Raw genomic sequence first — 26,215 nt, 5'->3', positions numbered from 1 at the left:
CTGAAACATTCAAATCCACAGGTCTCTGCACAGCAAAGAGGGAAATATATTGATGAATTCTTTGTACACAAATATATTGCAGCCATGAAGTCTTACTGCAATAATAATTTCAAAAAAACCTTTTACCTTAATAAAACAAATGCCAAAGCTCAGGCTGTAAAGGACCAATTTCAAAAATCTGAGGGGCAGAATTTGGCCCATTAACAAATTTAACTATGAGAAAAGCACCAACTATTAATATTTCCCACTCAAAGCTGTACTGTCATTTAGAATTAGACTGTAACACTAGAGTGGAGAGTTTGAGAATGGAGCACCTAAAGGAATCCATGACTTTTCAACACAGAAATGCACATACTTTCCTCTGGGTCCTCACTGGCTAGGATGCTGCTGGAAAGTTCCTGTACAGCAGCGCGTGACTCAGTTGTAGAGCGATGAGGTCCTAGGCGACTGTCCCTCTGGGCTTCCCACTCTTCACTGAAGCCGCCATCATCACTCTCTGTCACAGGGTCTTGTGACTCACTTTCTGTGCCTTCAAGACAAAGTGAAAATTACAGCTCTAATATTTAGAAAAATTTCTTAATACCTTTAAGAAAACTACATTGAAACAGTAGCTACCCAACTATCATTATAACTAGTTAGCTGGCTCAAATCACCAATCACGGGCTGTAGCAGTGCCTGCTGGTTGTTTGCTCAAGAGTCCTTTCTGGAGGTCAGAGTCCCCATTTGGGTTTCCACTCCCAGCCCACGTGACTCTGGTGGTAAATTCTGATCAATCCGAGCCAAGCATGGTAATCCCAGCTTTCCTCTTCTCACTGAAAGCTCTAAAGCTGTGGGGCTGGTATTGACCAATGCATGGTGAGGAAGTCTGCGGGGAATTTTGGGGAAATTTTTCTCACTCTTTACGAGAGACTCAAGTAAGAAACAATCAGCCCCTTTCTTCCCCTGCATGTTGTCTTATCTGGGTATGATGCCTGGAACTCCAGTTGTCATCTTATGACCATGAGGAGCAGTGGGCTGAGGATCAAGCCTATATCCAAAGATGGCAGAGCAGAAAGAGGGAATAGAACCTGGGCCCTTGATAACATCAACAAGCCACAAAAATTAACCAACTACAAATGCCCACACCTCATGACTTCTGGTCACATGAGAGAACATATTGCTTCCTTGTTTAAAGCACCTGAATTGGGTTTCTGATCTTTGCAGCCGAAAGCTTCCTAACTGACGGCACTCACCACCGGCTTTAGTGACTAAGTTAGAAAGCAGACCATTACTGGGGGAGGGGGAGGGGTGGGAAAGTGGGGAGGGAGTTTTTGGTGGGGTAGCCATTTCACTATCATGACTGTCAGCCTGACTGAAAATTGTGAGCATGACAGTCTTGAGAACCTTCCATACTTCAATAATTAAAATACACGAGTGAAGTTGCTAATACTTTTTTTTCTCCTTTATTTTTTATAAAAGTAACACAAGTTCATAGCAGAGGTACATTTACTGTGAATAAATAAAGCTTGCACACTTCAGGCCTCTCACTTGCATGGACTGGGAGGAGCCCTAGCAATTTTGCATTTCTAATTTGTATTCTTTTTCTTAACCAGGTCTCCACAAAACCTGAATCTTCCCTGGTTTGGAGTTCATAAAATCATATAAGCATAACATTTATAAATAAGAACAGCAGTCCCTGCTCTGTCCCATCCCTTCTCACTCCTAATCCTCAACTCCTACTTTCAAACGTTCCAGCTATTTCTTTCGGTATTTACTTCCTTAATTAATTATAAATAGTATGCTCACAGTGTTATATCTTGATGTTTTTATTTTAGGCACTTAGTCACTTCTTATAGAGAAGATAAAGCACTAGTTCCGTCGCGCTTATGTACACATATAAATTTAACTCTCCCCATATTCTCCATGTCATAATTTTATGTTCAGTTTTTAAATGATCACTATGCATATAGTATCCACAACTAAACTACTTTGCCACAGCCAGAATATAATTACATTTGCATCTTTTATACAATTTTTTGTTTTCCCTGAAAAATTGCCTCCTTTTTTCCCTTAACAAATTTTCTGTTTTCCCTGTGACTAATTCATCTGCAAACTCTCTGTCAGAGTTCAAACACTCAGACGATCTCTCAGTTCTTCATTTTCTTCCTTGTACGGACATCCCTTTTGGAGTCCTATGTCCTTCTGTTCCAATCTAATTTCTAGGTCTTCTAACACAGTGGTTTTCAACTGAGGGTAGCATCTCCTCTGCAGGAGGTGTTTGGAAATAACTAGGACGGAGGAGTTATTGGCTATTGCAGTGCCTGGAAGCCACTAGCAGCATTCAGTGGATGAGGCAGCAGGAATGCTAAATGTCCTGCAGTGTGAGGGGAAGCCCCACCCAGAACACCACCAGCACCCCCAGGACCTCCGCAGTTCCTCCAGCTCCTTCTCACTTCAAGGCCCTCGCCCATGTGGCTTCCTCTTCTGGAAAACTCTTCTTCCACTCTTTGGTCAGCCATCTCCTATTAACACTTCCTTGACTTTCCAGAATAAATGAAATTCCTCCACTATAAACTTTCATAGGAACTTATACTTCTCCTTCGTAGTGCTTATCGCAACTGTATGATTATCTGTGGAATTATCTGTTGAACATTTTTGTCTCTCCAAATAGGTGACAAGCTCCACAGGGACAGGACATCTTGTTCAGTGTTAAGCCCCAGTGCCTAGCAAAACACCAGGCACAGAGGTCCTCAATCAACATTTGTCAAAGGGATAAAATCCTGATGTACCAAAAACACACTCATACTCACAAAATATACACATACACTCATAGACAACTAATCTTTTAATTTTCTTTAGCTTAACAGACTAACACAATAACCAGACTTGTAGCAATCGTTTCCAGGACATTTCCTACTTCTCTCGTAGGCCTACTAACAGCCTAAGGCCACCTTGTTCTGCTGCCTTGCTCACTGCAGAATGGGCCTGATGTCCTTGAGTCCCAGCGGTGAACTCCCAGTTGAAAGTGTCCTCTTCACATTACCCAAATGCTAAACCAGCAGTTCTCTTGGCTCTATAAAACCTAAACTCTCCCTTTCCTCACAAAAAGCCACTTAATTAAGGCCTTTTTCTCTTCTCTCATCAACCTTTATTCTGCCTGTTTTTTAGCTTCCTCATACGGTTAGCCCTTTGCTTTTCTTTAAAAAAAAAAAAAAAGTTTCCTTTCTTCTTGACTATATATAGAGTTGTTATTTCTCACTTTCTTTTTTTTAATTCTATTTTAATCTAACACACTCCCCCCATGTGCGCCCACACACATTTTATGACATTTTATTTTTTATTTTATTTTCTATTGAGGTAACATCAGTTTATAACATTATATAAATAAATTTCAGGTGTACAACATATTTCCATTTCTGTGTAGACTACATCATGTGCACCACCCAAAGACCAATCATCATCTGTCACTATACATGTGTGCCCTACCACCCCTTTCGTCCTCCTCCGTTCCCCCTTCCACTCTGGTAACCACCAATCTAATCTCTGTATCTGTGTGTTCATTTTTTGTTGTTGTTCCTCAACTTTCTAATAACAACTCCTAACTTATGTTCTCCTTAACGTGTTCTGTAGTGTTCACAAGGCCTTTCGATCTCCCACTCTAGTCATCATTATTCTTCTCCTCCACAAAGTCATGTCCACCTGGAATATTTTATCTTCTCCGTATAAACATTATTATATCTCAAATCAAATTATATTTCAGTTATTCCAGCTACGTCAGACAAGAGGTTCTCATTTTTACATATTTGGAGAGCAAGCTTTTTTCCTTTTTTAAATCATAGCCTCAATATGACTCGTTCCACGCTGGTTTTAATGGTATTTAACGGCAGAAATTCTTAACTGAGGGTGCCTTGGCTGCACTGTTGGGTTTAGAGCATCTGAACTCCTTAAATATTTACCTGTATTTACTGGGTATTAACGCTGCTTTCAAGAGAATCTCAAAAAAGTCCATGACCAAAAAGAGGTTAAAACCATTGCTTTATAACTCATTGTTAGCCTATAAGATGACAAAGACCCCAAAAAACCAGGAAATAACCAAATAGTCACCTACTTTGTGCATTATAATTGGAGTTTTTGGATACCTTCCTTTGGGCCTCTGGGTCTCCTTCTGCCATATTCACCAACCACACCATGGTTGCTGTTGAGAAAGACAAAAGTCCAGGTAAGCACTCGAAACACAGAAGGGAAGTCCACAAATAGACAGCAGGCCAGTATTTCTCTACACAAATCACCAATCTTCTTAACGTTGCCTTAAGAATCCTTAACAATCAGAAGTAAATGCAAATTAAAAATCACAAAAGATTCTCTTTGATTTTGGCAGTTAAAGAAAAAATTCTGAAGCTGAATGTTTACTGTGGCTTCCAAACTGCAGCTGCTACTATAAAACTCTTCCTCATCATTATCAGTCCCTGCAGAGTAACCAGAGGGAAAACTGTTCAGGCCAGCAAGATTCCACTGAAACAATAGCTGGACTAGTTGAATATCCTAAAATAGTGTGAATTCACTGATGAAAATTACTTATTGGAACTAAATTAGTGGACATACTGGGGCTCATAAAAGGATCAGATGATTATAATTTTAAAGATGCGTGGAATATGTTTCCTTCACATTATGCCTTGCTTCTGGGATTTTCAATAATGTTAAACTCTGTTACACACAAGAAATAAGAAAAAAAAGGTTAAAAGTAATCAACATAAAGAGAATCGTCAATTAGCCTTTTCTATATCCCTTCCACAAAAATACATATATATCTATATAGATTTAGATATACACACATCTCTATCACATTTTAGTTAAGAGGCAATGTGAATATTTATTTAATTGAAGCATAATTGACATACAATATCCTATTAGTTTCAGGTGTACATCACAATGATTCAATATCTGACAATGTGCATAATTTAAAATGGTGCTTCTCATATACTGTAGGTGGAATGAAAAATGGTACAGCATATAGCTCCTATTGGAGGGGAATTCAGTAACATCTAACAAAACCACATGTGCATTAAGCCTTCGACCCAGGAATATCACTTTTGGGAATTTATCCTCAAGATACACAAACAATAATACAAAAATTCATATAAATAAGTGCCATACAGAGCTACAGCAGGAACCAAACGCCAGCAGCACCCTGAGTCCAATCTGGTCATAGTAAGCAACTTTAAACAAGATACTTGGCTTCTATGTCTCTCTGGCTTTTTATCACTGATCTTATAATTATATCCATGTTCCTAATACTCTTAAGCTTCTTGAATAACTTATGAAAAAATACACTAGCAAAGAGGCTGAAGATTCTACAATAGTCACACTTACTCATTCACCATGGCTTTGCCATTTTGAGGTCAAACAAGTTTCATTATCTGATAACCCACCTAATTGATCAAAGTCAATATGAGCCAGGCAGGCAATACACTGTTTAAATTCAAACCCAAAGAAGAGAAACAGAAGGCGACCACCACGTACAAGGCTTACAGATTTCTGTAGCCTTCTTGGCAATGAAGGCAGCAGGTATTTCTTTTTCTTTCTTTAGGCAAGTACGGAAAAACATAGCTACAAACTCTTTCGTTTTAACATTTAATATTACCATGGAAATGAGGGGTCAGCAAACTTTTTCCGTAAAGGGCCAGACAGTAAACATTTCTGGCTTGTGAGTAACATCCGGTCTCTGTCACATATTCTTCTTTGTTCCTTTCTATTAACAGCCCTTTAAAACTGTAAAAAACATTCTTAGCTTATAGGCTGTACAAAAACAGGCTGTGGCCAGATTTGGCTTCAGGTAGTAATTTGCTAACCCCTGATGTAAATGATTATGAACAGAATATATATTTGTTGAATGAACTAATGCCACTAAAATAATACCTCAAACTCCCACTTTCTGATTTTCAACTTAACACCAAACATCTTAGATCCACAGAAAAAGATGCAATTTAAAAATTAACATATTAAAAACTCCCCAAACTGATATGAAATCAAAGAAAAGCTTCACATAAAATGGTCTACCTCAAGGAATTGTTAGCTTCATTTTTTTTTTTTTTTTAAAGATTTTTTATTTTTTCCTTTTTCTCCCCAAAGCCCCCCGGTACATAGTTGTATATTCTTCGTTGTGGGTCCTTCTAGTTGTGGCATGTGGGACGCTGCCTTAGCGTGGTTTGATGAGCAGTGCCATGTCCGCGCCCAGGATTCGAACCAATGAAACACTGGGCTGCCTGCAGCGGAGCACGCGAACTTAACCACTCGGCCACGGGGCCAGCCCCTGTTAGCTTCATTTTTGATAAGCTACCAGAGGAGACCACCTCTGCTAGTGACTGCTATGAAAGAATGATTTAGTTCAAAAATTAGGTGGCATTTTTCCTGTCAGAACAACGGAAATAGAAGACAAACAAGCATGCTCACATTTCCTGAGGGTAAGACCCTTTTGCAAACCAAATACCCTTAAATGGAGAAGAGTATACAAATGCACAAAAGGACTGTATTTTTAAACAAGAAATAGACTCTAAAATGAAAAAGCAAACACATTCTGAGGAAACAGGACAATTCTTTCCATAAACTAGGGCAAGATTCACCTGCAATATATGTATATAACAAGTGCTCATAACTGCCCCCTCCGAGTTTCATTGAGATATAACTGACATTATAACTCTTGACTAGTAAGATTTTAAATGAGAATACTAGCTCTCTAATCTCTAAATATTTCTTCTGTTTCTACACATATTGAGAACTCTCTGGAACCAATGTCAGGGAGAAGCTAAGAGTTTGCAAGGAAACAGGCAGATGTGCAGGAGTTCCACTAAAGCTATCCATGCATTTAAGACGAGGGAAAGCACCATGATAATGACCATAATTACGTGTGTGAATCCCCATAAATTCTCAGCTGATTACTAATTTAACCTCATTCCAAAATACTTACAGGAGTAAATAAGAGCGGGAAAGAGAGTTTCATTTCTCTCCTGAGCTGTTTCAACCAGCAAACGAAGTGGACCTTTTGGACACAAAACAGCCACTAAATCTAGAAAGAGAAAAACAGAAAAGATATCTGAAAAAAATGCAGTGACTAAACTTGCAAACGGATGTGTTAAAGGAAGAATTAACCAAGGGAAAAGGTTTAACATTTTTTTTAAACAAAAAGATGTTGAACGAATATGAAACAAATAGCAGGTAAACTAGGGGGGGAGAAACAACACAAACGAAATACACAAAACCACATATAGAAAGAAGATCCATGCAGATTTCACTTTGGTTTTGACTGCTATTTGGGTAGTTTAGAATGTATCATCACTGGGTTCTGGGAATAAGTCTCCCCAGGTTGAAGAAAAGAGGCAGAGATAATGACAAGACAGAACTATTCTAGAGCAGTTGTCAATTTCCAATAAGCAGATACAAGTACAAGCCATTTCCAAACAAATCACACCTCTAAGTCACAAATAGCAGCTTTACTCTGAGAGGAATTTAATAGAGGGGACTTGGCTGAACTTTTCAAAATATGAAGAACAGAGTAGAAGAGATCCGTCCCTGCTCTTTTTTAAAAATAGCCTATGTACTGCTTAGGGATATTTGAAATAAGAGGGTAGTAAATTTAAACAAAACAAAATAACTAATAAATCTTTGCATGAGAAAGTTGGGTATTTCTTTAGTTCTCCTCTCAAAAGCACTGCATAAATATTCAGGTCTCAGAATACATGTGGTGCTAAAAAGTGGCTTATTTTACAAAAACAGCAACTCAGAGAGGAAGCAATATGCCTAAATTATTTTTGATTCTACCATCATCTCTTTCTATCAACTGCAATTTTTCTTACATTTTCTGTGTCATGTGAATTTAGAATATAGAAATACAGAAAATAATTTCAAACACTTAAAAATATAAAACAGGTATAGCTGAATTTATAAACCTTGTGTTGTGTAAACACAACACAAGTATAAACACAGTAAAAGACCTGATAGCTTGTGTTGACATTACTATTATCCAGATGCATTTAAGTAAAACACCCTCATGCCTGCAAGTGGTCATTCTCCTCGTATATCACTATGACTGCTAATAAAATAACACAACACACACACAAAGAAATCTCCACTCTCAATGCTTTCACTTCAATTTGTTTTGAATGAGAAAAGGAAATCTGCCATGCTCTGAATTAATGAGACTGGCAACCTGTTTGAGGCAGCCATGTACTTTAACTGTCTTGGTTTTATGATACTCTCCCCCTTGTAGAATTGCTAAATGATAAACTCCCTTGGATTTAGAAATACACCATGTTTCATGTAATTAAATTTTAACTTGTCTAAGCACGTCATAAAGGCGCTCTAAGAGGCCTACAGCCTGTGATTGGTAAGGGGGGTAAAAGTTCCAATGTACATCTTGTTCAAGAGCCCAGTGTTGCATAGTTTTAGAAGTGAAATGGTCATTATTAACAATGTCTGGAACTTCAAAGTGGATAAAGGGAGGCCTGTACTGTGGCTTTAACATGTACAGAGACACATGTAACCTTGATTTATATTTTGGGTGTCCGTGAGGCAAGAGATTCTCACAGTTATTTTCCCCAAAGAAGGAAATCTTGGATAAATAATTGTTGTTGTCACCGTTAGTAGAACCAGATGGCCAGACCGACGACAATGGCCCAAGAGTCTGTAAAAACGCACCGATGGAGCCAATTGTTAACCAGGGCAAGATGACTGCCCAAAGTTCAGCTAATTTTGCTGACCCTTGGATCCTATTCTTTGATCAAGGACATCTGGATTAAGAAAAGTAGGAGCTCTCCAGTCAGCTCCATCACATGTAGTTTGATGCTGTCCATAAAGTGTACAAACTCCTATTGCTGTTCACTCACTTGATCCCAAAGGGCTCCTGAGGTAGCCAGGGATCCAAGAAAGGGGTGATTTCCTCTAGCACTTTGTCAACTGGCAAGGGACCGAGGACAGAAGAGGCTACCCTCTCCAGTAGGGGATACTCTAGAGGGCCCAGACTTAGCTCTATCCTACAGGTAACATTCCTGTCTTAACAAAGAGGCCCCGGTGCCTGTGCTGAGCTTCTAGAATGCTGCCTCCATGACTCACAGAAGGGAATGGAGCCTCACAGATTCAGAGCCTGTGAGAACCTCTGTTTCCAGGAGACCTCAGTATGCAGTCATCAATTGCCATTCTGAGGGTGTATAGCATGGGACTGAAGAGGGCAGTTTCTCATACCAGAAATTCATGGGCAACTTATGATCATCATGGGTGGTCTAGAGATTTCAGGAGGTATGAGAGGAAGCTGCTAAAGCCTCTGGAGTAAATGATTCTCTGGGGGCAGGGGGAGGGGACATTGATGGGAGTGACTGTGGTATTACAATTTGGACAGATTCTAGAGCTCTTTGTTATAAGGAGGCCCCAATTCAAGATGGGTCAATTTGTGAGTAGCAGCATAAATAGGATTAAGAAAAATTTGTAAATGAGGAATACGTTGCTTCCAGATCCCCAAAAGGCCTAAAAGATCCTGAACTTGTTTTCACATTGTGCATGCAGAGAGGATCAACTGCTATTTATCAGCAATGTCAGAGATGCAGAAGCCCTTAGCTTACCAAATAATTTTCAGGAATTTAATCAACGTGGCAGGGCCTTGTACTACGTACAGGGAAATGCCGATTGCCTTTTTATGAGCTCCTTGGTGAAAATTTGTATGTCCTCAACGAGTATGTCAAATGCACCTCTTCAGAGGATGATATCATCGCTGTGATGTTCTATCTGTGCTCCTGGAGGAAGCTGGATGTGGTTAAGATCTAGCCTGGGAAGACTGTGAGCAATGGCAGGAATGCTGAAGTACCACACGAGGAGCTAGGTATGGATATACTGTGTCCCTTTGAAGGTGAGGCTGTTGCAAAAGTCACTGAACAGAAGAACCTAACAGTAAAACCTCAGACTGCAAAGTATTTACCAGTTGCTGACTGCTGTAAAACCTCTGGATGGAGGCCAGAACTGGCATTCTCAACCACAGCTAAGCAATAATAGGTGAGTACTGTGCAAACTATCAAGTACTACATAAGCTAAGGTCTTTATGAAAGTCAGGCATACAGTATCTGACTTCTATAGTTCTATGACTGACTGCTCAAATATAAGAACAGAACCAATTCAATTCTATTTCCACAGACTTTTTCTTTGTCAATCAAGTGGGGACGATGAGGTTTCCTACTATAGGTCACCATTTTAATTAGCATTTGAATAGAGATAAAAGAGCACTGTCTAATTACAATATTAAGACCACATATATTGACTATGAAAATGGATCTTTCTGGCTTTCCTGCAGGGCAATAGCCACAGAGTACACACCTATGGAGCTGCCGTGGTCATTCACGGCTGGGGCACATTCTGACCGTTCAGGACCCACGTCACACTGGTTGTTAATGAACTAGAATCTCACACTGCTCAAGTAAGTTTTATTTTTAAAAGAAAAATTCTACCCAAGTTGCCTTATAAAAAGTAGGTAAATTAATTTTGATTTTAAAAATTGAGCATTTTATGTGAATTAACCACTCTGCTGGTGCTTTTCAACATACATTCTGAACCCATACAACTCTGGGAAGTATTGTTCCAATTTTCCAAACGAGGAAACTGAAGCTCAAGGAGCCTGAGTCACTTTCCTAAGGTCACAAAGACTGTCAGTGGTAGAGATGGGATTTGAATCTAAGTCTTCTGACCAGAAGTCTATAGATCCTTCCACTAATCCATCACTGAGTTAAACTGTGGGCAGTAATAAAACATTTTTTAAGAACTTAACCTCAAAAAAAAAAAAGAAATCTTTATATGAAAAAGATATTATAGCTAATTATTTACTGAGGAGCTATGGAATGTAACTGTTATCATTTTTCTAAGACAAGATAACTGGAAGAGGAAGGAAAACACACCAGTGAAGTACTTCTGCGACAAACAAAACGTCAGTCTTGAGTTTTACCGTATATTGAAATCACAGCCAAGATGAGCCACGCAGTCCATTCCGGGAGGTACTTGATAAATACGAGGGCCATGAGGGCACTGATCATGATGAGATACGCCTGCTGGAGTCGGAGCGGACCTTTCCAGTGAATGGCAATCATTCCCACCACGCCAAAATTCCAGATCAGAAGAGCAACAGTAATGTAGTCCATGGCAACGTTGTAGGTTTTAAACACTTCCCTGAAAAAAATTAGACAGAGATCTAAAAAGACTTACGTACAATAATTTTCATCAAAACATTGTTTAGAATTATGGTTCCCAAACATTAGATAACCATATCCCATCTTCATATTTTTACCATATCTTAAATTAACTGTGCTATTCTTTAGCACTTTTCTTTAAATTAATTCACTTTTCCTCCTCAGAAAACTCTGTATCATTCATATAAATAGGAAACCAGTATCACAGGCCACAGCTGTAAAACTAAGTACAAAACCTAAAAAAAGGCCATATACCACCTAAAATGCCATACTTTTGTTTGGGAAACCCTAGTTTAAAATATCTGAAATTGGAAAAAATTAAACATGCGCGATAAATTTTATAGCTAGAACATATGTTATTTTCATAAAATAAAATTTAGTACACTACTAAAATACATATGTTTTATACACACACAGACAGACATGGAATATAGGCATGACACACTGTTGCCCGAAAAAAAAAAAATCTCATTTATGTGAAATAACGTGTGAGAAGGGAAAGCAAGAGATTCACATAATTCCTGAAAGGACGACAGGATTTATCTTTAGATGATGGGAATCTGGTCCCTTTTTACTTTTCTTCTTTATAAGCTTATAAAATGTCTTTTTGTTTCTTTTTTTTTTTTTACAATGAAGGTTTAGCATTTTTATAATGAAGAAAAATACTATTTTAATTTTGGAGGAAAGAATTCCACCACCTAAAAACAAAGAGATTACAAGTGTAGAAGACGTCCTGGGTACCTGAGGAGAAAGAAAGCATTCATTTATTCAAGCACAAACTTTGGGTTATGGAGACTATCCAGAAAGATAATCTTCCCCCCATTTTGAAATTCCAAAATAAATGTGGAAATTTCTGGACAATGTAGCTATTCAGATTAAGCATTTCAGATATCCTAGCACTCAAAAAAAAACAAAGAAAAACAAAGCCCAAACTATTATTAATCTTTGGTTAGGTAACATATACATAAAATATAAAATTCACAACACATACTGTGAAAAGTAAGTTTCCCCTCCCATCCTGTCCCGCAGTTCCCCTCTCCAAAAGAAAGCACTATAATTAATTTCATGTGTATCCTTCCAGGGAGTGTATAAATATATAAAACATTGGACTACGAAAGGACCTTTTAAGTTATATAATTTAAAAATATTATCTACCTGTACATATATTTTTTAAATTCCCCATTTACTGTGGTTTCCCTTACTTCTTTTATGGTTTCACTTTTTATTTACATTTTTAATCCATCTGGAATTTATCCTAATAGAGATAAGGAAAAAATCCAATTTTTCCCCCAGATGACTACCCAATTATCCTTACACCAATTACTAAACAATCCATCTGTAGCCTACTGATTCTATGCTACCTTTATCACAAGTTAAATTCTCATATATATTTGAGCATTCCTCTAGTCTCTCTAATCTCTTCTATTGATCACCCATCTATTCACGGTGCAGGTATCACTATTTTATTTACTGTGGTTTTAACAATTTCAGATCAGGTAGCACTAGTAGCCCTTGGCTTTCTTCTTTTTCATAATTCTTTGGGGACCTTCACTTCTTTATTTTTCCAAATAAACTCTGAATCATCTTGTCCAGATTAAAAATAAAACCTACTTGTATTTTTATTGGGCTTATATTAAATTTTAAAATAAGTTTAGAAAGAATTGACATGGTTATGATATTGTCTTTTTTTATGTAACCTGGTATAACTTTCCTTTTGTTTAAGTCTTCTTTCTAAGCCCTTCAGAGGCATCTAAAAATTTCTTAATAAAGATCTTGTACAATTCTTGTTTAATCCCAGATATTTTATCTTTTTTGCTGCTATCATCAACAGGATTTTTCCCCTTATGTTTTCTAACTAGTTTATGTCAAGGCCATTGATTTGTGTTTATTAATTTTGCATTCAATTGCCTTACCAAATTTACTCAGTGATTCTAATTGTTTTTTGGTTAGTTCTGAAATGAAGTAAACAATCATTTTATCCTTATTGATAGTTTAACTCTCTTTTCCAAATTGCGTAACTCTGATCTCCTTCTCTCGTCTATATTCACCGTTCCTCCAGGGCGCTGGTAGACTACAGTGATGAAGGAAATCATCACCTTGTTCCTGACCTAGGGGGCATACTTTTAGAGTTCCCCTATGAAGATAATACTGGCCTTCAGAATGAGATTCATACATTTTATCATGTTGGAGACATAACCATCTATTTGTTTTATTATAGAAGTTGATCAAGAACAGGTATTGAATTTTATCAAATGCCTTTTAGCACATACAGAGATGATGACCTAGGAACGTGGTGACTTATATTGATATTTCCCAATAACAAACCAGTCTTCCACTCTGCAAACAGACTCCACTTGGTCGTAATATGTTATTTCTTCAATGTGTCGCTGAACCTTGCTTAATATTTACTTATTCTTTTGGCATCAATAAGCAGGATTGGTCTACAGTTTCCTTTTTCTTGATAATTTATAGGGTTTTGGTATCAAGGTTATGCTGGCTTCATAAAATGAATCTCGAAGCTTTTCTTTTTCTCTGTTCTGGAACAGCTAAAATAGTATTTGAGTGATCCAGCTCCTTAAAGTTTTAACAGAATGTCCCTATGAACCCGTTTGGGCCTGGCGTTGTTATTGGTGCAGGTGGGATGGGAACCTCTCTCTTCAACCATTTTCTGTATTTCTTTTTAATTAGATTTTCTATTGCTTCAGCAGTCAGTTTTGGTAATTAATTTTTTTCTAGAAAATCATCCATTTCATACAGATTCTCAGATGTGTTTCTTTTAGTTTTCTTGCTTCTGTTCCTAATTTAAGAGCTAGTGCAATGGTTTACAAACTGTATTCTGCCACTGGGGCTAAGCAAAAGGGCAGGCTGGCAAATCTCTGAGCCTCTCTACTCTCTTCAACAGAGCAGCTTCACTTTTTTCTATTTTATGTGTGAGATTTTCATATAAGATTTCATAGGAAAGAAAAAAGATCAACTGATGAAATAATAAAGTATGAAAATCAATTAATTCATGTTTACATACATTCTTGAAATACTTTAACATTCTGATTCATAGAATTCTACTAGTAGTAAAGAATATAAAATTCTTCACTAAAAGAATTTTCTAAATTCTTTACTAAAAAGGCTTAGAATTAACTAATCTTGAGTTCTTTCAGTTTTACTTATTATAAGAAAGGATCAACAAAAGAATAACCCTATTGATAATATTAATGAGTTTTATATATACCAAGTATGACCTATATATGGAAACAATTAAAATTTAAGAGTAAGTTATCAACAAAGTACGTTGCTTTAAGTGACAGTTATAGAGCCCAAATAGAGTTGATTTCTGAAAAACAAACCAAATATTTCACCACTTACCCCAAGTAAATGATTGAGAAAAAGAACAGCAACAACAGAGATGAAATAATAAGCCAGGCATGGATGACCTAGAAAAGAGTTTCAGTATAATTAACAGATGCCGTAACCCTAAAAAAGGGCAAATTTCTTCAAAAATTTATTTTTCTTTCTTAACCCTTGGATGCACATTGAATCACTGGGGGAGACTGTAAAATGGACTGACGCCTGAACTTCTGGGTCTTTCAGAGCTCCTAGGTGAATCCACTGTGCATCCAAGTTTGAGAATAACTGGTCTAAACACATCAGATTCAAAGGTAAATCAGGCATTTCCCCTAATCTCCAGGAATTTACTAAATTATCGGGCAAATTCAGACCCAAATAAACAAAGAGCAAACAAAACAAAACAAAAACAAAAAATTTATTTCTTTATATGTTATCCCCTTTCAAATAGCAGAACACAAACAGCTTTAGGATCAGTGCATACTTATAAAGAACTCTTTGGTGCTGAACCACTCATAATAAAAAATACAAATTTCAGGGGCTGGCCCCATGGCCGAGTGGTTAAGTTCAGCGGCCTAGGGTTTTGCTGGTTCGAATCCTGGGCGTGGACATGGCACTGCTCATTAAGCCATGCTGAGGCGGCGTCCCACATGCCACAACTGGAGAGACCCACAACTAAAAATACACAAGTACGTATTGGGGGGCTTTGTGGAGAACAAGGAAAAAAATAAAATATTTAAAAAAAAAACAAATTTCAGCAAGACATATATAGATCTTCATTCCTTTAGAAAAAGGTGAAATTTTAAAAATAAAAGAATATATTCTAAAATATCAAATTATCAACAGAGTCAACACTTGACATTTACATTTTAAAGCAGTAATATTTTCAACGGAGGAATTTTGTAGTATTGCTGAAATAAACATTAAATAAATTGAATAAAATAAAAAATAAAATAAATAAAATTCAATAAAATTGAAAATCAGATATTCATTTAAGTGATCTCTGCATATATAAACTATACAGAGAAAATAGGCCTTCTCCATTATGTAACCATTTGGCAAAAGAATATTCAGAACCTGAAGTTTCAATAAGCATTGCAATGCTTTCTACGTTTATTTTACATGGTTCATTAATAAGCATTACTATTACAAATTCTTTGAAACACTTATAAGTCAGTCCATCATTATCATGCAGAATTCATACAGCACTATATAAATATTAGTCCCTATTATTCATGTACATCTTATTAATATGAGAGAGAGAATCAGAATTTGATTTTTTGTAATCCATTACAAGATAAAAATTTTAAATGGTAGTGGGTATATTTGGGAAAATACTATGTAACCGAAGGAATCTGGGGTTTTTAAAAACAGAATGGAGAAGCATGATAAATTGTCAAGTAATTTCCAACCAAAAGCGAAATTATTTTGAGGTGGATACACCCATTACAAACTTTAATCTTCCAATAAATTGTATTGTTTAAGACAGAGTCTTAAAGTGGCTACTGGAGCCACTTAACCAACAACTTCTCCAAACAGATCTCTCAGGCAGAACAGATCAAATCAAACCTTAAAGAAAGGAGAGGAAAGAAAACCTCCAAATCAAGAATATGATTTTGTCTTCATTTTTTAAAGTCTCTCACACCCACCTCCCAGATCTAGCTGCTCCAATAATCAGGCTCTAAGCTATCAAAATCTAGCTGTGAGTAGAATCTACATTAATTTTTCTCTTGTTGTTCTGTTTTGTTCACCCAAGGTGATCTGTGATTGTTAATTCTTTTGAAAGAAAATATTTCTTGAAAATTCTGGCTCTTTTTTTCTCTCCCTTTCTCTAAAACAACTTTATAAAATGGTACAACTTGGAAAAAGGTCAAAAGAGTGGCTTTACACAGAAGTTGGTATTCCTTGATATTTGAATATTCGAAATTGACTACCCAAATATCACAAATTTAATTTCTGGTGTTCTTCCACAAAAATTCCCCCCTAAGATTTTAGCTTGAGGGTTTTATGCTAAGCAAAATAAGCCAAAGACAGATAAACACCATGATTTCACTCACATGTGGAAGACAAACACGTGGATAAGGAGAACAGAGTAGTGGATGCCAGAGGGGAAAGGGTTGGGGGGAGGGCCAAAGGGGTAAAAGGGCACATATGTAGGGTGATGCATAAAAACTAAACTGCTGGTGGTGAACACAATGCAGTCTATACAGAAACTGATATACAATAATGTACACCTGAAATTTGCAGTTATAAGCCAATATGACCTCAATAATTTTTAAAAATTTTCCCCTAACATTTTATAAAAATTTTTAAGCACACAGCCAAATTTAAAGAATTTTACAGTGACCACCCATACACTGCCTAAATTCTACCATCCACATTTTGCTGTCCTTGCTTTGTAACGTCTACCCATTTCTCCATCTATTAGTCCATTTTATTTTTAATACATAGCAAAGTAAAAGGACACTTGTACGTTTTCCTCTAAATACTTCAACTTTAGCAAAATATTCTAAAGGGAGCTTTTAACCTATTTCATCTTCAAAATAATCAAAACGCTTAAGCAGAAAGGAGTCTTTCCACCTGCATCTCACCTCATCATGCTTAGAAGTCTCAGCTTTAGAAATAATTCAAGTTACAAAACTAAAAAGTATATAAAATATTACAAAACAGAAAAGCTTTAAAGGGTGGGAGATATACATTGGTATTCCATATTAAGCTCCAAATTAAGGGACAGAGTAAATATTAAATACTAGAAGTTCTTATCTTTCTTGAGAAACGCGTTTTTTTTTCCCTGATGAAGATGGTCCCTGAGTTAACATCTGTGCCAATTTTCCTCTGCTTTGTACATGGGACGCCGCCACAGTTGGTGCGATGAGCGCTATGTAGGTCCGCACCTGGGATCTGAACCTGTGAACCCTGGGCAACCAAGTAGAGCGCGCAAACTTAACCACTACACCACGGGGCTAGCCCCTTGAGAAATGCTTTTTACCTTGTATTTTTGGCAAGGGAACATGGGGATGTTGTTTATTTGAAACACTAAAAGAAGAAAACAATTCCAACTGACCAATGACAACCAAAGTTGGTATTTTCTTTTCAGACATGTTTTCTGTCTGCATGTGTAAAGATCTTTTAACAAAATTAGAATCAAATAATACACAATTTTACATTTTACTTTTTAAAACTTAACTTTTTATTACATCCTCTTATGCCACCAAATCTTTTTTTGAAAATATAATTTTTAAATGACAATAATAATATTCTACTTATATGAATGAACACACAATTTAACCTTTCCCTTATGCATGAAATCTGTGGTGCTTTCCTTTTTTTAATCATAACGTATGCTAGGATGAATATCCTAACGTGCAAATATATTTCTACATTTCTAATCCTTTCTTTGGGATAAATCATGAAAGCAAAACTATGGAATCAAAGAGCACTGACTTGTTCTAATTACTGACTGTTGATATATATTGGTTAGTGACTTCACAAAAAAGACTGGATTAATCTTTACCAAGTCAATAGGTGAAATAGGTTCATTTGTTATTTTAATATGTAATATGTATTTCTTTTTTTTGCTAGTGGGGAAATACATAGACATCTCTCTCTCTCTCTCTCCTGGCCATCTATATTTCCTTTGTAATTTCTCTGCGTGGGTTTTAAAAGTTTCTTATTAGGATATTCATAATTTTCTTAACAATTTGTAAATGCTCTTGATACTGTAAAACTATTAGCCCCCTGCCTGTAACAATGGTTGTAAAGAGTTTGTCTATTTAGTCATTGATGTTATGATTTTCTGAATTACTACCTGAATTCAAAGCCTCTTCTGATGATGACTAAATAGCACCTCCCCTTTTTCTAGAACTTTGGGTAGTTAAACTGGCCTTTCTCTTCCTGTAAAACTCCCTAGCTCAGCTTGCCTGTGCTGAAGGCTCTGAAAGGAAAGAGGCCTGCTTCAGCAGGGCAGCAAGTCTCTGCTCTGAACCCCCACTACCCAGGCCAGAAACCACGTGATTTAATAAGCCACATAGTTTCATCTATGACAAATGACCTGTAATAATTAACTGCCTTTCCTGTTTCTACCATTTTAAGGTTTGTTTGGTCTTTTTAGCTTCTTGCATTTCTCATAGACATTGCACAACCAACCACTGACATAACAAATCCTCAGGGCTTATTTCCAAACAGGTCCTGGCAAGTTTCTGAATTTCTGACTCAAAAGCTCCTTTTATTTTATACTAGGAGTCAAAGTAAACAACTTGTTTCCATAGAACTGGCCGTGCTTGCTAAGACTCCAACATTAGAAAGCAAAACAACACAACACAAATGAATAGTAAATGTGGAAATCTGGCTGAATATAAACCTTCTAGACTGTCTAAAATGAAGCATAACTAAAAGATGAATAAAACTGACCAAAAATATATCAGGACAGGTTCTAGGTAACACGGCGGAAAAGCACCTTCCACCCTGTCTCTCCCACTGAACGCAATTATAAAACCGGGAGAGAATGCACGCAGCGGCCGGTGGAGGACTCCGAAAAGTAAACAGAGGCAGGCGGGCTGGGGAGTCAGAAGCACCGGGGAGCCAGCAGGGAGTTTACCACTTCTTCCCTCCAGTGCTCCCCTCCACCTGAACCCAACACAACCCGAGTGGGCCTTAGCGAGACAAAGAGGGCACCAGGAGAACCAAGTTCTGGATAGAGGAGCAGGAAAGCGGTCTCCTAACACCGTCAGAGAATGCAAAAATCTCAATTTTTGTTTTTTCCTTTTCTCCACTCTCTCAAGCCCAGTCTCCAAACCATCCTGTGACGGCAGCAATGAGGACGGCAGGAGCCTATAGCTCCCAGAGAGTAGGGCAAATAGCCCTTGCTTGATTTCTCTCTCTGTCCTCCCACCTTAAGCCCTGACATTGGAAAAATCTAAAGCTCAGCTTTCTGGCTGGGGGAATGCAACAGAGAAGTCCAAAAGAACCCAAAAGTACCAAGGAGATCATAGAAAGGAGGAAGCTCGGGAAAGCAAACTTTTACAGCTTTTGTAAACTTGTGGGCCCATGCCCAAGGTGCACAGGTATGGACACAACCCTAAACAGCATACACAAACTCCCTATAAAATGTGAGAACAAAAGTAGCATAGAATCCAGATAAAAGTCACAAAGTGAGTCCAATAAAGCAGAGAAACAGAACTGGCAAGTCACCATTTATATGCAGACAAATACATATGGTGAAAAAAAGTATAAAGAAAGGTAGTTAAGACGTGAGCGTATTTAAACAGGGGGAAGAGAACGGTCCCCAGCATGGGTTTCCATCATTTGCTCTTTGGCTTTCTGACTATTGACGACAACTTGTTATCATCATACACCCTTTTTGTCTTCAATCTTCTCCATGTGCTAATATCAGACTGCAGATGGTCATCACTTAGGTTAACACTTCTACCCACTCAAATGTTCACCAAGCAAGGTTAAACTCTGTATAATTTCTAAACCAGCGAAACTCTGGGCTGCCGAAGTAGAGTGTGTAAACTCAACCACTTGGCCACAGGGCCGGCCCCTGACACTATCATTTTGAAAAATTTTGCATACCAAGACAGTTAAAAATATGTAGATAATTTTTCCCAGAAATTCTGTGTCTAGGATTTTACCCTAAGGAAATAATTTGAAAAACTGAAAAAGCTCTATGCATCAAGACATTATTTTTTAGAACAGTAAAGAACTGGAAATATCTTAAATGTCCAATACCAGAGAAATTAGCGGAAGTAAATTACAATATACTCATTGAGCCTAACCAGCCCTGGTGGTGGTTAAGATTCGACACCCCGCTGTGGCCTGGGTTCGTTTCTTGGTCAGGGAACCACACCACTCATCTGTCAGTTGTCACATGTGGTGGCTGCAGGTTGCTGCGATGCTGAAAGCTATGCCACCGGTATTTCAAATAACAGCAGGGTAGCCCATGCTGCACAGGTTTCAGCAGAGCTTCCAGACTAAAACAGACTAGGAAGAAGGACCTGGCCACCACTTCTGAAAAAACTAGCCATGAAAACCCTATAAATAGCAGTGGAGCATGGTCTGATACAGTACCAGAAGGTGAGAGGATGGTGCAAAAAAACCTGGCAGAGTTTTGCTCTGCTGTACACAGGTCATGAGGAGTCAAAATCGACTCAATGGCACCAACAACATTGAGTCAAATATTACATAGCCATCAGACATATTTTCTAAGAATTTATAATATGAAAAAATCCTTATGCCAAAGTAAAAGTTGAGAAAGGACATACACTGATTATATTTAACCACGTTAAAAAATATATGGAAATAAATACTAGAAGGAAATAGAGCAGATTTCAATATTTGGAGAGTTAATACTTATTTCCTTTATTTGAGAATGACCCTAAAGGTTCATGACTCGTAACAATTTGTCATTTTTCTGAGGCATGAATCTGAAACATGTGCCAGGAGGCTGAAGTTCAGGAGTGAGTCACTTAGAGAGTGAGCTAGAGGAGCAGAGGCTGGGAGGGCTGGGCCTGTGTCTTTCCTGCGCAACGTCCCCTGCCCTTATTTCCCAAGGAAAGAAATAATGCTTCTACAGGAGAGATGGTGAGGGAACGGATGTCTACCAATTTAGAAGCAGGTATACAGCCAGTCATCAATGAGCTTAACACCGCATTGAAGATAGCTTTACTGCTCTGTACTCAAGTATGAAAATCTGAATTTTTTTAGTCAGACATTATTTTATGGGAACAATTATATCCTATAATGCTATTTGTGAGGGAGGAATTCACAAAGGTCTTAGGATATATCCTTTTGGAAAGTCATAAGTATACTGCAAATCAAAATGTTAAAATCATTTAGATTGTGATATTATATGAAAACATTTGTTTTCCATTTATGCCTTTTTGTATTTTTTAAATGTTCAGCAGCAAGGGAGAAAAAACTAAAAATCAACTTAGCTGCAGAATATAAGACCCTTTTTTTTTTTTTTTTTTACTAGACCAAGTAAGGTATGTGACAGGAAAACCCAATCATAAAAAGAACACAGTGGAAAGCAAAGCTCTGTGTCTCACGCTCACCTTATAGCACCTGTATTTGTACAGAACCACCAGGAGAATAGTCATGACAACTATGACGCTGATCATGATAGCAGCATTCAGAATTGAGTGCAGGGCTCTCTGCCCCACAGTATCGGTGTCTTCTGTGAATGGGGTATAGATTCTAAAATAAAACACAAAAGCCCAGGTAAACATTAATGGATATCCTAAACCACATACCCACTCCAACACCAGAGTTTTGTTTCCTTGATTCAACTGCTATAAGTCACTTTTTTCCATCTCATCAATCTAGCCAAGAATTCTTAACCTAAGAAAAATAGCTATACTCTAAGTACTTCAACATAAAAGAAGATATCTAAAATATGCAGAGGTGGACTTTCGAGAGCAAGACACTGGCTCCATCTAGTGGATGCTTTATATTGAAATAATTACCTCATCAAATATTCTTTCTCCACAGCTCATTAGTGATTTGTTAAAGAACCGGATTCGGCCACATAAACTACCTAGGCTACAAATGGTTATCAGAGGAAGGTAAAATGGCTTATAACTGTCATCTTTCACCTGTAGCGGGACTGCAACTGGAGCTGTCTTGGGATAATGTCACATATCCATTGTTTCTGTTGTTTCTCACTCACATAAAAACACTTTCACTCCTGGTGCCAATGTTCCCAGCCAAAAACTTTATTTCTGACTCCCTTTAGAGTTGGTGTGGCCGTGAGACTAAGTAATGGCCAACGAGTTATAAGCAGAAGTGTGTGAAACTTCTAAGAAAGGGGTTAATTCTGCTGAGAGATGTGTCCTATGTCCTTTTCTCCCCTCTTTCCTGCTTCCTGCTGTCTGAATGAACCCTGGGGTCCAGCACCAATACTGGGCCCTGAAACAACCTAAAGGATAGAAGCCAAAGCAGGAAAGAAGGAGCCTGAGGCCTTCATGAACCTGAAGCCACTAGACCAATTTGGACTGACTACCTCAGCACTACTCTGTGGGAGAGATAAAATATGTATATCATTTTAACCAGTTGTTTTGATTTTCTATAATGGGGTCAGCAAACTTTGTGTAAAGGACTAGAGAGTAAATATTTTAAGTTTTGTGGGTCATATGGTCTCTGTTGCAACCACTCAACTCTGCCATTGCAGTATGAAAGCAGCCATAGACAATAAACAAATAGACATGGTTGTGTTCCAATAAAACTTTATTTATAAAAATAGATGACTGTGGGCTATAGCTTGCTAATCCCTGTTCTATAATATGTAGCCAAACCTAACTCTAACTTATATAGATAATAACCCCCAATCTCTTTTGCTATTGTCTCTAACCCCTGTCCTTCATTGTCTTAGCCTTTCTCCCAAAAGGTTAAAAGCTTGGCTTTTAGAAACCCACAAGGTTTTTCAGACTCTTGCCAATTTCAAATTCCAAAATTTACTTAAAACTTTTTTGAGCCCCATGAGAATCCTGGAGACAGGACCAGGTGACATTTTTCTTAGAGGCAAAGGGATGACACCACCAACAACAGAGAATCTACACGACGGTTCCCCAAGAGTCTAGAGAGTGCCAGCACGCATTAGGTCTTCATCCTTTCATTTAACAACGTTTTTTTGCTGAGCATTTATTACATAATTTGCCCTGGAAACAAAGTGCCCTCATAGGCCTTATGGTGTAGAAGGAAACCAGGTATTAAGTAATGTAAATACATATTTGCATATTATGACAAGTGAAAAGAGAACAGGTCGCTATGAGAAAGAATACAAGGAAGGACCTAATTCTGTTAGGAGGATCAGGGAAGTTATCTTTCAGGACTTAACAGTTGAGCCAAGATGAGAAGGATGATAGGAATTAATCTACCAAAGTTAGAAAAGGAAAGAACATTCCAGGCAGAAGAACAATGGGCCCAATGGCCCCGAGGTGGGAAAGATAACTATTCAACTCTTACCCTGCTCAATTCCAAATAAATTCAGCTCTATCTAGTGACACCATATGGGAAATAGAATTCTACAGCTTTCCTTTTCTCTGCGTAAAGCATCAAGGAATAAATAACCCCTCGCTTGCTCAACTGCTTCTGGCCGTCAGAGAGGATGGACTCTCTAGCCTTCTTGCCCCTTCAATGCAGAGGCCTTCAGGTGATGATGACATGCAATGAAGAAGTTATACGGGCCTTGAGAATAAGAAAACAAAATACATACGTACAGCTGCCCATCCTTCCGGGTATAAAAGCTGACTGACTTGATGGTAGCCACAACCACCACCATACAGAGAGTCACTGGGACAAAGAGCATGATCACATGTTTGGCGCCATATTTCAGCGTCAGCTCCTCATCTTCTTCTTCATCTTGCTCCACCACCTGCTGTGAGTTAGAGTTACTCTGGGGTCGTCCATTAGATAATGGCTCAGGGTTGCCACGCCTCCGCCTTTCGCTACTGTGCTCATGCCGGTCTCTGTTCTCATTCTAAAAGCAAAAGGGAAACTTTTTCAGTGAGTCAGACTCTCAGTAGAATCAAGGTATTCTATATCAAAAACAAAAAATGTAACAATTAGACCTGAGATTAACAATAGGCTCATCATTACTTGAGTTCTAAAAACGCGGCAAGAAAGGATCAATTTACAAGAAGAGTGCAGTTTAAAAGTGTAGATTACTCACTGAAGGAAGCCAGGTACTCCCTTTCAGCTGGCTCTTGGTATCTCATTTCTCCTTGTTCTCAACCTAATACAATTGTTCTCATCTTTTTGAATTTTAGCTTAAAAACTGACACCTGCATGAAACCTTCGTTATTTGCTGCAGCTGCAAGAGAGTAATCTCACCTTTTTCAAAATCATGATGCACCTTCTACCTGTGATTCTGTACCAATTATACAAGGAACTATCTCACCTTCATTATTAATAAGACTTCAAATCCTTGTAATGAAATACAAGGGATCTCTCTGTATTATTTCTTACAATTGCATGTAAATCTACAATTATGTTGAAAAAAGTATTCAACTAAAGAAAACCTTCACAGAGAGAAACGAGGCCTCCAACAGTGCTGGTGCCCCTGCCCCATCCCACCTTGCCCCGTACAGCGTAAGGAAACAATAAATACTTGAGGAATGACGGAACAAAATTAGAGCCTTTCTGAGATTCTGCTTTCCTTGGACTCTTAAGCCAAACACCACTTCATTACCTTTATCCTTATCCTGGGTTTATCACTTCCTACTCTTCAAGTTCAACTTCCTTTTTGGTATCACTGTTCATATCTGACACTTAGTTTTTGTAAAGGGTAGAATGAATTCCAAGAGCACTAACAACAACAACAAGATAAATAACTGATAGGAGAAAAATAAGAGGCACTCCTCCTCCTCACAAGTAAGTAAATAGAATGAGATGCAAGTAGATTGGTAGTCACTGTTGCTGGTAAGATGTAATCAGCTTGGTTAAGAAAGGGTTCTCTTAGGAGGAGCATGTAAGAACCACCACTCTTGTATCTCACTTCTGACCAGAGAGGATAACTAAGTATTACTATAGAATATTTCTATTATTAATTTAAAATACATTACACACTCAATAGCTTAAAATTATTACAATGTACCAGGGGTTGTGATGTGCGCTTTACATTTAATTCTCACAGCCACCCCATCATCACCACTTTACAGGTAAGGAAACAGCCACAACTAGTAAGTGTTACAGAGCGGGTTTGAACCCAGGTGTGCCTAATTACAGAAATCAAGTTCTTAACCACCTCTCAATCTGCCATTCACAAGACAACATGGGATCTTTGCAGACTCAGTGTGGGCTGAGTTCTCTTTTACTTTCAATATATTCATCCCACAAGTAACTATCAAATTCTATATTCTGGATACTCTGCTGTGGCAATACTGAAATTAATAAGATCTAGATCCTGTCCTTAAAAAGTTCATAATTAGTTTTAATATAGGCTAAATATTACATAAGAGATATGAATAAAGTGCTATAGGATGGATTAATTCTGTGTGGTCAAGAAAGGCAAAATAAAAGGTATAGAGTCCGGCCACATGGCCAAGTGGTTAAGTTCACACGCTCTGCTTCAGCAGCCCAGGGTTTCGCCAGTGCAAATCCTGGGCAAGGACATGGCACCACTCATCAAGCCATGCTGAGGCTGCATCCCACATGCCACAGCTAGAAAGACCCACAACTAAAAATACACAACTATGTACCAGGGGGTTTTGGAGAAAAAGGAAAAATAAAATCTTTAAAAGCTTAACTCTTAAAAACAATAAAAATAAAAGGTATGATTCGTGAGCAGAATTTTCCAGAGTGAGTGGAAGGTGAATGGGCTCCAGGCAGAGAGACTAAGAACAGCAGTGAGACAGAGGCGTGAAAACCAAGAGCAAGGCCTGTGCAGAAAACCAGCAAGTACTCCCGCAGCGGCTGGAGCACAGGGTCTGTCAGTGCTGGTGGCAGGAAAAGAGGGTTAGGAACAGGTTGTTAAGAACCTTGTTTGCCACACCAAGCACTTCAGACTTTGTCCTGTAGGCAACAGAAAGTCATAAAAACTGTTAAGGCTGAGGAAGTAACACATCAGGTTATATTTCATTTTTAAGAAACTTGACTGAGTGGCAATGGAAAATAGGAGAAGCATGAGAAAGATATTTCAGAAGCAGAATTGACAGGGCTTCGTGGCAAATTACCTCTGAATG

At 37.9% G+C, this 26,215-nt stretch overlaps 1 protein-coding gene and 1 long non-coding RNA gene across 9 annotated transcripts in view; one reads left to right on the top strand and one right to left on the bottom strand.

Annotated features, from left to right (window-relative positions):
• PSEN1 (presenilin 1) overlaps positions 1-26,215 on the bottom strand; it is a 73,484-nt gene that overhangs the window by 9,937 nt on the left and 37,332 nt on the right. For all 8 annotated transcript variants that reach the window (XM_005605299.4, XM_070250088.1, XM_001489077.7 and 5 more), the window contains 7 exons: positions 23,753-24,012; positions 21,590-21,731; positions 14,556-14,623; positions 10,955-11,175; positions 6,944-7,042; positions 4,088-4,174; positions 356-529 (listed from right to left, as the gene is read on the bottom strand). In XM_005605299.4, coding sequence (XP_005605356.1) covers positions 356-529; positions 4,088-4,174; positions 6,944-7,042; positions 10,955-11,175; positions 14,556-14,623; positions 21,590-21,731; positions 23,753-24,012 — 1,051 coding nt within the window. The remainder of the gene's footprint in view (positions 1-355; positions 530-4,087; positions 4,175-6,943; positions 7,043-10,954; positions 11,176-14,555; positions 14,624-21,589; positions 21,732-23,752; positions 24,013-26,215) is intronic.
• Positions 9,202-24,666, top strand: LOC102147583 (uncharacterized). Its single transcript, XR_011432217.1, has 4 exons — positions 9,202-9,267; positions 9,872-10,014; positions 10,310-10,432; positions 24,302-24,666. It is a non-coding gene; the product is annotated as an uncharacterized lncRNA (long non-coding RNA).

Source organism: Equus caballus, chromosome 24 (genome assembly GCF_041296265.1).
Source record: "Equus caballus isolate H_3958 breed thoroughbred chromosome 24, TB-T2T, whole genome shotgun sequence".
Lineage (NCBI taxonomy): Eukaryota > Metazoa > Chordata > Mammalia > Perissodactyla > Equidae > Equus > Equus caballus.
This window is presented reverse-complemented; position numbering and strand designations above follow the sequence as displayed.